The sequence below is a fragment of the Prinia subflava genome, chromosome 3, assembly GCF_021018805.1.
Source record: "Prinia subflava isolate CZ2003 ecotype Zambia chromosome 3, Cam_Psub_1.2, whole genome shotgun sequence".
Taxonomy (NCBI): Eukaryota; Metazoa; Chordata; class Aves; order Passeriformes; family Cisticolidae; genus Prinia; species Prinia subflava.
Genome location: NC_086249.1, coordinates 17,367,470 through 17,384,698, shown reverse-complemented (window position 1 = coordinate 17,384,698; position 17,229 = coordinate 17,367,470). Strand labels below are relative to the sequence as shown.

Below are 17,229 nucleotides of genomic sequence, written 5' to 3'. Positions count from 1 at the left end.
TTAACACATGCTAAGGACATCAGAGTAAAGCCTGGCTGATATGATTTGGGATTCACTTACCATTGATAGCGGTGTGACTGGCAGCTGCTGCTCCTACAAGGAGCATCAGACTCATACTGTTAGTCATCCTATCTTGCAGCTTCTGATACTTTCCTCGACTTCTTTGCCACTCTTCTACTTGTGCATCTGACTATTTCTGGCTGTGTGAACTGCTTTCCATGAATCTCTCGAGTGGCACCAACAGTTCTCTCATTAGTCAGGAAAACATGCCTACTCCATGAGCCTGTCTTCCAAAGCAGCAGTAATTCCTCCTGGGTTTGTATCACTTGCATGCCTGACTGGCTTCTTAAACCCAGGGCTCTAGGCAGCTCACACTTGTACTAAGCCATCTTGTTTTCTAGCTGCAGTCTATGTGGTACCTGGGCCAATTCTGCTGACAAAATCTTCCTTGTGATAGACAAAACACCTGTTTCTATAGGCATCAACTCACCCAGTTTCCAACTCTCACTGCTCTCTAAAAGCAGCATGTAGAACAAGGGCAAATAATCTATACATACAGATACCATGGCCGTTACAAATCTTACTACTCATTAACTTCTATGATCCATTAAAAAAAACCCCCTCTAAACCACAACCCAAAAGCTAACTTTAGCCCTAACCCAAATAAACCCCAACAATAACCCTAAATCTAAGATGTAAGGCACTAAATCCTAATCCTAAATTTAACCCCTAAAACAAATTCTAAAACTTAATGCTAATTCTAACACCTAAATCAAATCACCACCCCCTAACTATAAAACTTAACATTAAACATAACCCCCTAAATTCAACACTGTAACCCCAATATTTACCACTGACTTTGAACACAAAACAGAAACCTAATAATACATTAACTGTAAACTCTAATCCCCAAACCCAACCATAATCCCCAACCCTAAACTCTAACCATTAAGTTAACCCCAGCCCCTAAACCTGAACTCCAAGGCCTAAACCTAACCCCTAAATCTAAACCCCAAACCATACAACAAAACCCAACCCTAACCCCAACTCAAAACACATCCCTAACCTTACACCTAACCACAACCACCTAACTCTATCTGATGGCTTCTGTCATTCCCACAAGGAGTCCTGCTTCCCTCCAGAGCGCCCTGGGGCTTTTGCTGAGTTTTGCTTTGCCCTGCAAGGGGCCCTGCTGCCTTTCAGAGCATCCCAAGGCTTTTGCCAGGTTTTGCAAGGTCCATACGGGGCCCTGCTTTCTGTAGAGCACCACAGGGCTTTTGTTGGGCTTTGCTGATGCCCAGGCAGGTCTCTGCTGCCTTCCACAGTGTCTGGCAGTTTCTGCTGGGCTTTGCTGGTGCCCACAAGTGCATGGGAAAGGGAGAACTACCAACAGCTCTAAGTCCCAGTCACTTCCTTGTGAGAGCAGTGCCTGGTGTCAGTTTTGCAGCTGAGCCCTGGCTAGGGCAAGAGTTTAGGTGAGTAGGAGCCTTCAGATTGAAGCCAACAGGAATCTTTCCAATGATTTAAAAAGAGTGTTGGATGGGATCCTACAGAAAACTGCCACGACTTTGAGTTGACAATTCTGTTTTGACTACTGCCTGTCCCTTGCAGCCCTGCAGATACCTGCACACTAGCTGCTGCTGGAAATCACCAGGTGCTGTTCCTACATGTCTGTCTTGGAATAACTGCTTTTGCTCACATTCAGAACATCCTCCAGCCTTTCTGAAGCTTTTCTATGGTTCACATGCCTCAAATCCTAAACCACTATCAGTTCAGGCTTCTCTGTGAATTAATGTGCTACAGTGGGTGAAAATCTCCAGCCCTGTGTATTCCTCTCTTCTCTGCCTAATGACTCCTTCTTTGCACTCTCCTTTCCTTCCACTCCAGCTTGGTGACAAGCTTCCTTCAAAAAGGAATTCTTTCCTTTTTAGAGAATCCTTTTAACACTTGCCTTGTACCCTGGCTGCTAATACACTTGCACATTGTGCCACAATCTTGCCAGCCTTTTCTCTTCGTTGTAAACAACTGCATGTATAAATTCTCAGTCACAGAGAGGATGTTTCCAAGAAAGCACTAAATTAGTGTGAGTTCTTTTCTCAGCTCTGAAATCAGCTCCAGGGCAGAAGACATGCTCTTCACCTTCCTCCTGTCCGTGTCAGTCGAACACACAGATCCACTCAGTAGAAGTCTCTTTTGTCCAGACGTGGAGGAATCTGTTGCCAACAGTTATCTTGGAACCTCCCCATCAAGCCTTGCTGCAGGCAGAGCTTCCAGAAAAAAACCCATTTATATGACTGAATGAGAACTGCAGGTCATGGTGCCATGGCAGATACATCACTTCAACCCACTCACTAGATCAGTCTAATCCTACAGGGTCAGTACCTGCTTTCCCCACCAACGCAGCTCCTGGTGGGTTTTCATCTCCCCCAGGTTACTTGGCATAAAATGACACACTGTTACTGCACTTGACAAGTGTATTCTGAATTCTAGCCCAGACATTTTTCTTTTTCCAAAGTACTTTTGTGTCATTACATCTGAAGCACAGCCTCCATTGTGAAAGAAAGAAGTCCTGGCTTTGAAATGTGATGGTAAAATAGGACTTAACAACATCTCAAAGAAGCTAACTCAGCTCTCATCTACAAATATGGTAATCTTTAATTCCAATACTGGGGAGCACAGTAAGTAATTTTTGAGAGCGCTGGCAAGGCTGAAGACTATCTTAATTGTAGTTTCTCTTGGAGAAGTCTATTAAGCAGATACACTTCCCTACTCCCAATTCCAGTCATCTCTATTGCATTTGGGGGACAAAGAGAACAAAGGAATAATCTAAAGGTCTTTTTCACTGAAGATCAAAAAATGCTACCACTTTCATACAGAAAGCAGAAGTTCAGTACAAAGTGCCAGCTCAGAGCAGGACACAGGCACATGCTGTACGTGTCCAACACTGGCTTTCTCATGATGAGGCCTGTCCCTTCAATATAAAAAATGGAACTCTATTATTTTAGGGATAATCTCTTTGAACCGCTTTGGTGGTCAGTTTCTATCAGGGCTGCTTTTTAACAGAGCGGGCACAGCAGTTGTGGAAGTCTGCAGGGAAACTCCTGCCATGGCAAATCTGTGGAACAGTGCAATACACCCAGGGGTAGGGAGAAGGACTTCTGTCCTTCCTGAGAACATGCACTCTGCCAAAGCCATAATCAGGACCACTTCCAGGAGCTTGGGGTCACTTGGTTTTGAACAGAATGGGAACTGCAGCCATCCCTATTCCCAGAGGCTTGCTCCTTCTTTCACTACCAGCAGGTGAGCTATGGCATTGAAGACCATTGAGCCACATACTTGTGTTTGCATTCAACCCTCCTTTCAGGGGACTCCACTGGCACATGCCAGGATACACCTGAAGAGTTATAGAAATACCTAAATTATAGCAGAAAGAGCATCAAAACGAGGGCAGGGATGGAGAGCAGGTTTATTATGTCTCAGGAAAATAAGGCAACCCTCTCCCTTTATTTTTTTGCTAGTAAATTAACCAAAGCCATGAATCACTTATCTGCAAATACCCCCAGTGCCTGAGAATACTGTCAGACTCCTCACTTGCTGTGTGCTGGCACTGGGACATACAAACGTGTCCTGCAAATGCTGCCCTGTTGAAAAGTTTCCCGGCACCAGCAGGTTATGCCAATCTGCTAGAGTAGGATACAGCAAACATTTTCTGCTGTGTGGGAAGGAACCACTTTTAAGTCCAACTCTGTGGCTTGTGTGGGCTGGCAAGGACAGACAATGAGTTACAAAGAAAGTATAATGTAACTCCATCAGGCCACAGACAGAGCTTAAGTGGCTCCTTTCCTGAGAGGATGGACACTTCACAGAAAAACTGTTGCCACTGGAAGTAGCCTGAATGGCAGACTTCAAGAAGTATTTGGCGCTTAGGAGTTCAAGGCAGATAAGGAAAGCCATCTTTTGGCCAAGGAATGGTACAAATGTTCAGTTAATTCTTCTGTAGACACTTTTCATTTTCTCTTGTGCACAAGGAGCACAGGAGCAAAATGCATCTGCAAGTTATTATGTGCTGCATGCAGTATAAAACTGTCAGGGGAAGCCCTCAAATGTTAGTATTTTTCCTCTCCAGTGATTTTTTTTTAAGAGCTGAAAAGTTTTGGGAAAAGATGTTTTTGTAGTGTCTGTATTTTCTCACCCCTGCTTTTCACGGTGTGCATTGCCTGGGTTTGCATGGCACACAGCAGTGTTATCCTCAGGCCAGCTAAAGAAGGTGGGGGTGCACAAAAGGCCCTGCCCAACATTTGCAATGCTTTGGCTCCATTTTATTTTAACGAGGGTTCTTAGAAAAATATCATCTCTCTCAGTAACCCTTTCCCATTCTTTCTCAACAATGAATAGCCCAATTCAAGTGGATCAGTTTCACCTTCCTTTCTTGGAATCATCCGACCTGTACAGCAAAGTTTGTTTTGCATAACCAGTTCCAGCCATATGCACCCATTTGTACACCCCTTGTGCTTGTGTTGCTAATAAAGATTTCTATTTGCTGTTGCTAATAAAGGTTTATATTTGGCATGGACAGACAGCACTGAGTTGTTCTGTAGCGAGTCTAGGCCATCCTGTTTCCCTGCCAGGCCCTCTCTGCCAGAAGCAATGCTGATGATTCCTGTTGGGATGGGGAGCTGCACATCTCAATGTCACAAGAGCTGACAATTTGTTGAGGTTACAGTCTGGGTCTGACAAGCTTCAAGACAAACTCCTCGCTTTAGCCCACGAGAAGATGGTCCCTGTGGTATCAGCTCTCCACAGCTCACAGACTCAAGCCTTGCTGCACTCAACACCACTGTTAATAAGCTCTATCATTACTTGAAAGGGCCTGCCTGAAGGGTCCAGTTTTACACAAGCACTTAGTATGACAGGGGAACATTTAAAAATGCTTCTCAGCAAGGCCACTAAAATGGAGAGAAACTTCTACTGCAGTTAGAGAGTCAGAAGACACAGTGGCCTGAGAAGCAAGCTAGCAGGTACAGAGCAGGTCACACCATTTCACTGCTCCATGCTCCAACTTCCACTGCTACCAAATGCAGAGGACAGCACTGTCCTCTGAAAAGCTTATGTAAATCTACAGAAGGAAACTGCAAATTACAGCTAAGGCTTGTTATGTAAAGATCCTGCCCTTCTACCACACGGAGTTGCTTCAACAACAGTCACTTTGACCCAAGGGCAAGACACTCCTGTTTTCTATACAAAGCATTTTCTCCCAGTTAGGGCTGCCCTTGGATATTTTGCAGGCTAAAGCACAGCAGGTTTTCAACTGCCTGCAGGATCTTTAAATGCTGCCACTTGCTCCAGATCACTGAATTGTATTTGCTGTGACTCAGGCTGCTGTAAGGGCGAAGGGACAGCTCCATCCATCACACATGTCCAACAAAACATCACACAAGTGAGAGGGCATAATCGATGCAAGCCAGCAGGTAAGCCTGCTGCCCCTTTCCTAACAAGCTGTTAGGCAAGGGACAAGCTAAGAGAGGGAAAAGCACAATAACAACAGCATGTGGAAAGCTTCATGCCTGGGCTTTTGCAAACGAGCTCCCCTTTACTCCTAGTGCTAGCCATCAGAACCTCACCTCCAGCCTACCTCTTTCAGCTGTGCAGGACTGAAAGCATGATGCTCTCCATGAGGCAAGAGTGGCATTCCCACTATTTATTGTGGGATGGCCAACCTCTCATTGCACCACAGATCCACAGTTAAGTCAGACTGGTCTTACTGACCACTTTACAGGTGCTTTGTTAGGTCACAGCTCTCTCTAGATCACCCCGCCCCGAAAGATGGAGACAAGCAATGACTCTTGACCAGAGCTGGGTTTGCTGGAGTTGCTATCTCTCCACACCTTATGACTGCAAGTTGTCCAAGCCTCCAGCTACTCAGAACAGGTGATCTCTGAGAAACTGCTTGGTAGAAGAGCAGCAGCAAAGCAAGGACAAACAATGGCTCTATTTAAATACACCGAAGTAGGAGCAGGCCCATGCCTGCACCCTAACTCAGTTCCTCCAACTCCTGCACTGTGATCCTGCTAAGAACTCAGAAGTATTCACTGAAGTACTTGTAAGAACAGGGCAAAATGGAGACTTGGTTCAGCTGTTCTTTCCATCTGTGACCTCACAGTGGCCAGTGGAGCACTTTAGTTAGTGAGGAATATGGAAACTGGCAACAGAAGGCCTGTGTGCAGGATCCTTGCCCCTTTCTGTTCTTGCAGCTGCCTCAGCTAAAGGCAAACCAACCCACCACACACAGGCAAGTCTATAGTCACGAACATCCCTTCACAGCCTGTAGACCCTTTCCTGTCTGGAAGTTCTGACAATGTAGGGAAAGAATAGTCATATTCATCAGATGCCCAATTGCAGCTGCAGAAGAGCTTGTGCTGGCATTAAAGATGTCAGCCTTCTTGTTATAAGGGCTCCTGGATGCCACTGCAGTGGGCAGAAGAATCTGTTCCAGCAGAATCCTGCGAGGGGCTGCTGAGATGGTACTCCTCAGGAAAATAGAGTGTTTTGTGAATCAGGTTTTTGACAGCAGAAACATCGCTTCTGTCTAGGGAAAAGAGAGAAAACCAGTTGTTAGGCATTATCAGGAAATGGGAAAGCCTCTTCCTCCAGAAATACTCTAGTTCCCAGCAGATCATCTGCCAGCAGCCCTTCCTCTCTTTCTGTACATCCTCTGCTCTGTACACTGCTTTCTGCACTCACCTATACCCAGCTGCTGCAGGAGACTTCCAAACTCCGGGTCACCATCCAGGATTTTCAACAGGTTGGTGGACTCCATTCTCTCCAGCTGCACATCCCAGTAGATGTAGATCTTCTGGCTGAAGCTGACATAAACAAGGCAGGGACTGTTGCTCCCTTCTTTGCATGCATAGAGGCCTGCAGAAAGCAGAAGTGTGGAGATCTGACTACTTCCAAAAGGAAAGAGAAAGCAAATAATTGATGTTTCATGATGAGGTACCAAGGCTGTTAGCAGAAAACAGCAAGTACCTGGGCAGAGATATGGGCCTGGGTATACAAAGTCCCTTTGAGACAATCCAAGAAGCTGTCTCTGAACTGCATGAAGCTTGGGGATCTGCAAGCTGCTTCTTGCAGGTCTGAGAAAAGGGACCGAGCAGAGCCAAAACTCAGGCTGGTTCCACGGGGTCCTAATCTCCACTTAAGAACAGCTTACAAGTCTGCAAATTAAAAAAGCAGTGTGGAGGACATGAGACCGCTGTAGTATCTCCAAAAAAGACAAGAAGAAAACCCCAAGCCACTACGGACAAGCCTCAGCATCACTTTCTCTCACCCTTACTGGTCCCAGATGCCACCAGAGGAAAGACTAGCTGGGCCTTCCGCAACATGCATACAGGGAAATCATTCCCCACTGCAGGCAGACACAGGATTCTGGGTCTCCCAGACGGGAGTAGCAGCTTTGAGAGGAACATGCTGTGAGGGCTGGCTTTGCAGTCAGGCTTCCCACCTGCACAGAAGGCACTGACATTCTCATCTGCCTGGAACCTGGCCACGGTGCGGTTGTGGTCGATGATGTACGTCTGACCGTCCCACGCGCAGGCAATCACCTCCTCGTGCCCGTTGCCCTGCAGGAACCAGAGCACTGCGTATTGCACACGTGTCACCTGCTCCCAGGGACAGCCAAGAATCCTTCTGGCTGCTTCAGAGACACAACACCTATGTCTAGATGTCATTTCATCCAGATATTTTGCACTTGGAGTTCATCTTTCTTCTATATGGCAATCCTTATGTACTCTAAGAGCTTTTTGACGATCAGGGTATTTGCAGTGAGCAAAACCATTCAGCTCTGCAGTAAGACTGAAGAACAGCTGGGGGACTAAAGCATAGGAATGGATAAATGGATGCTGGGTCTAACAGGCAGACACAGCTCAGCCTCTTGCAGCTGGGCAGACTGACCTGAGTGCAGAATGTACTGCCACAGACAGAACACCCTATGTCATCCTGAGATAATCCCAGCCTTTTCCAGCTGAGCCATACTCCTCTGCCTTTCCTAAGTTCACATCCATAAAGCCATGCTGATTTTTTGTCTTCATCTCTCCCAGCCTTACCCAGATACTCACTGTAACGTCCAGCTTTTCCAGAGCAAAGAGCTGGTGATCAACCTGAACAGACCACAGCAGCTTGTCTGCTCCCTCCATCAGTTTCAGTGTTCCTGAAGAAAGAAAAAAACAACTGTCTTGAAAACAATAAAAGAGAGCAAGATGTTTGCTAGTGCCAGGCCCTATTCCTTCAACACTCAGAGTTGCTGAGAGTTAGCTGCTAACAGCACAGGCTATTGGTCTTGGCTGCTAAATCCACACTGGACACTTGACCCCACCTACCATGCCCCTATTATCCAGATATACTGCAGCAGTACTGGGCAGGGAGCACTGGCCACGAGAGAGTGGAACATACACAAGCATCTATCCTCACAGTGCCCCCTGTGCCTTCATATGAAGTATGTCAGCAGAAGGAGTCTTTGGATGAAATTCTCTTGCCTGACCTTTGAAGGGTTTCTGAAGCCCAGCTTCCCTTTCTTTTAAAAGTCAAAAGCACTGAGCCCCTGGTTCCCTGCTCTGCATTAGTGACAGGCCTTGGCTGCCCCACAGGTCTTCCAGGACAGTGGCAGGACTTACCATCCAGAGTACAGAGGGCAAAGAGACCTGAGCCACTGTTCTCACTGGAGCCTGTAAATGCAGAAGAAAATTACTGGAGTTGATGCCATTTTGTAAACACTGTCCCCTCCCCCTCCTGAAAACAAAAAAGATCCAAACCCAGCTGCCTTCTTTCCTTGCCCAGCTGTGTGCAGGACAGCACTGACAAATGTCACTGATTAAATCCAAAGAGGAGAGTCCCCTGACCACTGGGCTCCTTCAGCCCTTCAGTAACCTCTCTACCTAGCTACTAAAAAAAGAAAAGACATGCAAGGTCAAGTTTTAAAAATATGACACTCTCAGAGAGAGGACTGGAGCTGTACTCAACTAAAGCTGCATTTCATCCTTTCAGTGACGATGTAGAAGAGGCACTGGCTCCCTGAGGAGGAACCCAGGAAACCTGGCAGTCAGGGGCAAGGCAGCAGAGCTGAAAGCAAGCAGGCAGTTTCCCAGAGCAGGTTAACAAGGCGAGCCTACCTCCAGTGCCCACAGACAGCTCCAAGCTACAGCCCCCTGTACGCTCCCAGGCTGCAAACCACCCCATTTCTGCAGATCAGCCTGGAGCAAAGCCAGCTGGCTGGGTGCTAAACTGCCCCTAGTGACATGCACCCAGACAGGCTCTGATCCAGGAGATCTGCTGTGTCCCCCTGGGAAACTGGTCAGCATGGCACTCTTCAGCCGTTCCTTTACTGACAGTCCAGCACCAATGGGCTTTTCTACAGCCTGCTCTTCATCCCTTATTTTGTGTGCCTTTATTTTTCACAGACATCTCTCAATAGATGCAAGGCTTCATACGCAGTGAAATAATTGATTTCATGCTCTGTTGACCATGTTGCTCACAGCAGCATCAGAGATGCTGAAAACATGACAAGCTTAAGAACTGGGCGGGAAAGGTCCTCTGAGGAATGGGAAGAGGGTGGGGTTCAGTGGATTGCTCTTGTCCACAAGCTCTAATTACACTGGACAGGCTGAATCATTCTTGGACAGCACTGCAGGATGCAATATTTGGGCAGAGCAAATACAAGAGAAAGTGATCTCTGCTAGGAGTTTTCTGCCTTCTGCTATTTCACAAGGGTGAGTGAAAGCTTATCCTCCATAGGTACCAAAGGAGGGTTCAGCAGGTGCACCAGGCACAGGTCAGAGCACAGGGAGTTACAGGAGGGAAGCAGTGGCACTGTGCAAGGAAAGTCTGACACAAGAGCACTGTGTCAGGGCTGAGAGCAGCTGGCAGCTGTGCAGATTCTAGATACAAGACCTGAGCACAACACAGTGGAAGAAGACAGAGGACAATGATACAGATGAAATATGGAAGCAGCTCTGGAGAGGTTGGGCTGCACAGGAGAAGGAGGAGCAGCACAGAGCCATCAAGAATGGAGATGCAAATGCTGAAAAGCAAGAACGAAGATGAGGCTGTGGGAAGGAAGAGATGCATCTAGGGAACAAGAAGGAGGCATAAGCTACAGCCATGCAGAGGCAAGGATCAAGGACATCTGTAGGAGCATGGCATGGCAGCCATTCAAACTGACTAAATGCAGGTCAGCAGAGGCTGCAGAAAAACTCTTGTGCTGAGTGAAGGATAAGGGCTACCTAGGGAAGGACAAAGGCTATAAAAAGCTCACACGCAAATATCCAACTGTCTTTGGGAGCTGGCTAAGAGAAGCTGAGATTCCTGTGTTCTTGCAGCTGCCTCTCACAGTTATTTTTCTACCACAAAAAATCTGATTTCATTCTGGACTGATGTACTGAAAAAACACCGGGGGCAACTGCTGGGCTGGAGACCCCAAGCTGCTGATCTCTCACCTCGGGCAATGCTCCCAATGAGATGAGTGGAGACGTTCTTGTTGTGAATCCGTCCAGACGTCTGGTGCAGAATCACATCTCGAACAGGGGCCTCACTAGGGAAAAGAGAAAGACAACAGGGAGAAGTTAGGGAACCACGCCTGGGATTGTCTCAGAACAATTTCAGGAGCAGTGTATTCCTAAACTCTACAAATCCAGACAGTGACAGAGTTTGTGAACAGGTTGAGCCCTTTAATGATAAAGGAAGAAATGCATGCCATCCCAAAAGAAACACATTGATTTTTAAAAACACAAACCCAGAATGATTTGATGCATCAAAAAAAGAAGAAAAAAAGAGCTCAAAAAAATCAGTAAGGCCCGTATTTCAACAAAGGAAAAAAAAGGACAAATTTTATCATTGGTGTTACATAAGCCTGGCTGTTTTTCTCTCACTAAGTATCTGCCCAGACTGAACACATTGGTGAGAGACTACATCTGGGCCTGGCTTCTGGCCAACAGGGTACCATTCCACTGAGTTCTCTAAGACACCAAGGAGACCTGCCTAGGCCCCCTTCTGCTGCAGTTTTTTGTGTCTGCCTTCAAGTCTCACAGACCACCACAGAAGCACCCAGATTCCCCACCAGGGTCCTTCCAGCACCAAGCACCTCACTGCTCATCCTGGTTGCTGTGGTTGTGATTTACAGCACTGGCTGCCACGGCTCTCATTAAGAAAACTTCTAATTGCCTCACCTGCAGAAAACAAGTGAATGAGCCCAGTTCTAGCCTGGGCTTCAGATGTATTTGATTTGGCCCAGCCTCTCAGCTGTTACCCTGCAATCTGATCACCTTTCTCTGGAAATCTAGGTCACTCAGTTCCCTACCTTAGCTCCCAGTAGTGAGGAACCCTCAGGGAGCTGGTTTTGCCACTCTCCTCGTCCAGTTCAGGAAGAGAGTGGGATACAAGGAAAGCAGCAGTATTCATCTTTGTGACAGACACATGAAGAGTGTTTGTGAAATCTTTGGTGCAGAGAGGCTTAAGTGTTGAGGTGCCAGCAGCACAGCAGGTCACTGAAGCAAGGACAGTGACAGCACCTCCTGATTCACAACCGTGATGTGTTGGTACCCCCTCTTAACAGGCATCCACAGTGGCACGTGCTCCAGGAATTCCTGGGGCAGATCCATCCCCTCCCAGTGTACCACCCCTCACCTGCCCGGCGCAGATCCGTCCCTTCCCGCGGCTGCGTCCCGCGGCTCCGTGTCCCAGGTGCACAGCAGGATGGCATAGCCACAGCCTGGCTGGGACACCATCAGCTCCGGTGAGCCATCAGGGCCCGGGTTCACAGACAGGCTGTCCACCTACAGCGGCACAGGAGAAACACGGACAGAGCCAAGCACTCCAACGGGTTTACAGCGCCCCCTCCCACTTGATTTGAATATGGCAAATCTTCTGACAGAGCTGAGCAGCAGCTGCACAAATGCAGCTGGAAGCAAAATGTCCAAGTTCAGCAAAAGGTAGGTTCCCTACCAAAAGCCACTTTAAAACAACACTAGTGCTTCCCACTAATGCTCTCCCATTGGACAAGAGCAACTGCTTCTCACACCAACCTACCAGCTGTACAGAAATATCACCGGGCAAATCTCTCAAGCCATCGACATGACAACTGTTTTGTTCATAGGACTGAGATTCTGTGCTTCTTCTCTTGAAAAAGCCCCCTCTTGAAGACTGCATGACAAATACTGCTCTGAATATCCTTTTTCCTTACCTGACCTTCTAGAAGCCATTTCTTCAACAAGATCAACTGCCCAGAGACATGGTCTGAAGTCTCCGACGAGTCCTCCCAGCGGAAGGCACGGACCACCCTGTCAGTGTAACCCACAACCAGCTCACACTTCCCATCTCCATCTGCAGGAAAAGAGAAAGACAGATGGACTCTCTCAAACCCTAAGTGCCCAAACATGCAGAAATCACTCTGCTGGTTTCTATAGTTAGCATCCCTGAGGACTCCAACCACATAATGAAAGCTTGCACTTCAGAAGAATTTCTGAAATTCTTGTTTCTCTCCTCCATGACTTGGCTGTGGTTTGTTGGAGTGTCTGTTTCAGCAAGACAGTAATTTTCTTTTGCAAGCCCCCTCTATCCTCTCTCCCCACTGCCTCACACACAAACTGCTTTGCCCTGCATTCCCACAGCAGCTCTGTGACTCACCAATGTCATTGATGAGCATGACCTTGGTGTTGGCTGGAATGTGCTGCTTGAACACTGGCTTCTGCTCTTCTGCCCCTGCCAACTCATGGTGGCCTGAAGCATCTGGGTGTTTTGAATTCAGAGAAGTCAGGTCAAAAAGATGAAACCAGCCTTCTGCACTCACTGCCACCACGAAATTCTGTGAGGGAAGAGAAAAACTTTTTGATTCTTCCCCTTTTACAAAGTGCAGAAGCTGTCCCACAGCAGGGCAAAGGAAGACACAAGGGTAGATCGATTGAGATCAATGACTGCTACAGAGGGAACAGAGGGATTTTGGCCAGCACATAAACTTCTCTGCTACTGGCAGGGTCCAAACTTCTTGTTCATCTTTGTCAGACTACAGTATCTAGCTGGTGTGTGTGCAATTGTCAAACAATGTCTGGCTTTCTCAATGCCCACGTCAGCTCTGCACCCCACTAGAGGAGACACAGCTACAGTATTTCAGGCAGGGACCTTTGGACTCGCTGGTCCTGGCTTAAGCCCCAGAAACAGCAATACAACAAAAGGAGTTATAGTAGACCCAGTGGAATTTGCTTGGGAGTCCAGACCATTCCATGTCTCAGTCTTTTTTACACAGCCTTAAATGCACACAGCCAACTGGCAGAAGGACCACAGCCCACAGCAGACATCAGCCCAAGAAAGGTAAAAGCCACTGAGCAAAAGGAGCAACCCTCAAACCACCAAAGCCTTGTGGTGCTCTCACAAGGGCACATGGAAATCAGGAGTGCTCTCTGAAGATAGGATGGATTTCCTTGCTCTCTAAAACCTGCATAAGGCTCACAGGAAAATACCAGTGACATATAAGCAGAGGAACAGTTTAAAAACAGCAGTGCTAGAACTCTATGAGCAAAGGCAGATCCTGGAGAGACAGCACCTGCAATCTGTCCTCCTCCAAACTCAGCACATGGCACGATGACCCAAATCTTCTGAACACCTCCCACATGCCCTACAGACAGCTGGGAAGAGTTTGGCTCCCCTCACCTTTCCTTTATTGCACACATCTCCCACACGGACACATGTGAGCTGCAAAAGAAAACAAGGCCGTGAGTGAGAAAAGGCAACCCAACCCAGCAGCCTGGGATCAACCTCTGCACCACCCCCTCCTCTCCCATAAAGCATATCTTGAACTCACAACAGCCTTTTGAAGGACAAGGAGAGCAGAGTCAAGGGACAGAAACAACCGGCCAGAGCTCTGGGGCAAAACCCACAGTGCTCAGAGCAGGGTAAAGCTGGGAGAGAAGCCCAGTTTCTGTGTTTGTCCAGTAATTTGCTCTTCACTTCTAGCCCATGGGGCTGTAGGCAAAAGTGGGGTCTTGAATAATTTCATGAAAAGACATCAGAATCAGTTCTGGCTGCCATTCCTCTCCAGCCTACATATTCCTAAGCAAAGGACAAGGACAGCTGGCTGCACATACACTGCAAGGCCCAACCATTTAGCAATTTTATCAAGAACTGACCATTCCTTGGCAAGACCGCACAGCCCAGGGCTTGCTGTCATCATTCTTGTAAACATAGAGCTTTCCATTGGTGTCTCCCACCACGAGTTCATTCAGCTGTACAGGAAAATTGGATTAGTAGGAAGAAAGCCACAATTACATTAACAGTATTCATTCAACAGCAAAAAAATTCAGAATTCGTATTTAAAAATCACTCCGTGGGAAGAAGCAGCAAAACCAAATGAGTTAAAGAGACAATCTTGAATCAAAATGGAAGGTCTGGGAAAATATAAAAGCCCTAATTTTAATCTTGCAGACAAAAGAGATGGAGAATGGCTCCTTAGAGCAACATCCCATTACACACTGCTTCTCCACTCATTGTTTCACAGCTGTGACACTGACTGCTCTAACACCCTGCTTGGATGTTAATTATCATTACTCCATCTTCCATCCTTCAATCTAGATTGACTTGAATCACCTAAGGAAGATGATGGCAATGACAAAAATATAGCCACCCAAGAAGGGAGTGCAAGAACACAACAGATTTACACAGGATGTTCAATCTCACTGCTGAAGGGGTAAAGGGATTTCAGAACGGTGATTATTTCCTTAAAGAAGATTTCTAAAAATCACCAACCACCCATGCTGATGAGCCTGCTCCCATTATCCCATCTCCTCCATCATGCCTCTGTGTATTTAAGTGGTGTGCATTCCACAACTCCCTGCACACCCTACCCTACAGAACAACTTTTTATGGGGAAATCCCTTTAACCATCTACTGCATTGCTAGCCATGACACTTCCCAGGATAAGGCTGTAAAAAACCTTGGCCGTTGAGAGCAAGAAACAGGTGACATGTAGCTGGTTAAGCTAACCTCTTCCTAGCTACAGACAAATCAAAACCAACCATTTCTGGGGCTAAAAGCAACCCTCCCAATGCACATCCATCCATCCATCCATCACACGGGTCAAGAGGCACCGAGACTTGGCTGTACCCTGTTTGTGATCTGCTGTGCGCAGCAAAGCACCACGACACCCCCACCACTGTGACAGGCGAGTGTCCACCGTGCAGCAGTGAAGCTCCGCTCCGGCTCCGCCCCACCCAGGGTGAGGGGCACTGTAATCCGGGGGAAGCCCTGACCCCCTGCCGCCCAGCAAACATTCCCTGTCCAGGGGAACTCCTGGCGGGTTCTGACCCAAGCCCTGCGTCCCTCACACCGCTCGGGTGCCCGCCAGGCCCCGTGTGCGTCCCCAGAGCTGGAAGCCCCTCCTGGCACCTGCCCTGGGGCCGCAGCAGCCGCTCGCTGCTTCCCCCGGCCCCGCGGGCACCCCCAGCCAGGCCCGCTGCCCCGGCGCGGCCCCGCCCGCCCCGGCCCGGGCTCCGGGCTCGGACCGTGTCGTTGTCGGCGTCCCCGAGGCAGATGGCGTGCGGGAAGAGGCTGCCGCCGAAGTCCAGCGCCACGCACTGCACGTAGCTGACGGAGCGCATGGCGGGCGCGGCGGCTCGGCGGGCGCTCGGCGCAGGCGCGCCGGGAACGGCGGGAGCGCGGGGCGGGGCGCGGCCCAGCCCGCCCGCGGCGCCCGGGCCCGAAACACCGCGAACCGCAGAGCACGGACACACGCACAGACAGAGCGGAGTGGTTACAAAGTCAGTACTGCGACTGTTTATTTTAAGCATTGTTTTTTTTTCCTCTATAAGGACATACATAACGAAGTTTATAGTTGAAGTTTACATGCATGACCTCACTTACAAATACCGGTATGCCACCTTCTGCCGGCAGCCAGACCCACTTTCAAAGACAGCACAGAACATCTGCTCAGCTGCCTGAACAGGGCATGTTTAGTGTCCTTCATAATAGATTTACATTCTCAAACATTCCATAGTTTATGTAGTAACAACAAGGGCACAGTGGTACTTTCAAGACTCACACTTAACAACAGATGCACCATTGACTAGATTTTTTTAGATGTGCCACAGAAATCATCACTTTTTTGCTTTCAGAAACATGTACAACTATCATGCCAGTGGGAGATTTTTGAAAACTGTTGTTCAACAATCAGAAATGTATCATTACGATTGGCCCTGTGCTCTAGCAGCAGAAACGTTTTCAGCCACAGAGGCTTGTCTTTCCAGGAATAATTAGCAACAAATCAAGGTATTTACTTGCTGAAGACGAAGTACTCTGGCTGGGCATCCCTGTGCTCCTTAACCATTTTTCTAGGTCTATAAATCCCTTCTTCTAACCCTAGCTGACATTCACAGTGTTGTTTCCCACAAGAGGGGGTAGCGCTTTGGTTTTTCACATTCACGGGGCTGTCACTATCATCAGAGCTCATGAAAATCACCCCCAGTTCCTGGCAACCCCATGGCTTTATCAGGCAAACGAAATCAGCATTTCCTTAAGCGAAGTGACCTCCCAAGCACCTCTCCTGCCTCTATCCTATCCCACCCACCCCATGAGATTCAGAGCACTGCAGCTCCCAGCTCTAGCCAAGCTCCAAACCAGCAGCAGGTGCTGTTTGGTGTCTGGGGCCCAGGGGCAGGGCAGCACTCCAAGCAAGCCTTGCACCACCTTGGTGACAGTTCCAGGGCCCGAGCCGGGCTGGCACTGCTGCAGGACAGGTACTGGCACTCCTCCAGCCCTCACCAGTTAAGTGCTTACACAGTATTTCTGTTTCAGCAAAGGAGACTGGGAATTCAGGTTGTATTACATGTTAAAACAGGGATACTCTCTGCAACATACACAAAAATTACAGTCCATGCCATGCCATGCAAAGACATCTTTCTCACCATAAAAACGCCCATTTATTTCAATCTGAGAGGGACAGATTTTCTACCTTTCTTCTGCAGAAAAAAAATGCCCCTGATGCCCCTGTCTCAGAACAGGACACTGGAGATGCTGAATTTAACACCACGTGACAGGATAAACAACAGCGGAGTTTGAGTACTATGTTCCATGCCTTCAGACAAACAAAAAAGCCCACCCCAACCAAAAGCCCCCACAAAATTCAAATGCACACCCATCCCCAAATAAGACACACAAACTGCAGAAAGAAGCAGAATACTGAGTAATAGCTTTCTT

At 48.0% G+C, this 17,229-nt stretch overlaps 1 protein-coding gene across 2 annotated transcripts; it reads right to left on the bottom strand.

Annotated features, from left to right (window-relative positions):
• Positions 1-3,447: 3,447 nt before the first annotated feature.
• ITFG2 (integrin alpha FG-GAP repeat containing 2) lies at positions 3,448-15,696 on the bottom strand. Of its 2 annotated transcripts, none has more exons than XM_063394090.1 (12): positions 15,540-15,696; positions 14,169-14,264; positions 13,693-13,734; positions 12,673-12,850; positions 12,230-12,369; positions 11,674-11,822; positions 10,488-10,582; positions 8,670-8,720; positions 8,115-8,206; positions 7,502-7,619; positions 6,742-6,915; positions 3,448-6,586 (listed from the first exon to the last, which is right to left on the bottom strand). In XM_063394090.1, the coding sequence occupies exons 1-12, from the start codon at positions 15,633-15,635 to the stop codon at positions 6,444-6,446; spliced, it is 1,374 nt and encodes a 457-aa protein (XP_063250160.1). In that variant the 5' UTR covers positions 15,636-15,696; the 3' UTR covers positions 3,448-6,443. The 2 variants fall into 2 exon arrangements, with proteins under 2 accessions (XP_063250160.1, XP_063250161.1); XM_063394091.1 differs by having other exon boundaries at positions 3,448-6,582.
• Positions 15,697-17,229: the final 1,533 nt, after the last annotated feature.

Excerpts from the sequence above, each read along its gene's own strand:
- ITFG2 (XM_063394090.1), bottom strand. The coding sequence starts at position 15,635 with ATGCGCTCCGTCAGCTACGTGCAGTGCGTGGCGCTGGACTTCGGCGGC. Across the intron at positions 12,851-13,692 it reads ATGTGTGCAATAAAGGAAAG|AATTTCGTGGTGGCAGTGAG; the intron begins GTGAGGGGAGCC and ends CTTCCCTCACAG. Across the intron at positions 12,370-12,672 it reads CATGCTCATCAATGACATTG|ATGGAGATGGGAAGTGTGAG; the intron begins GTGAGTCACAGA and ends CTTTTCCTGCAG.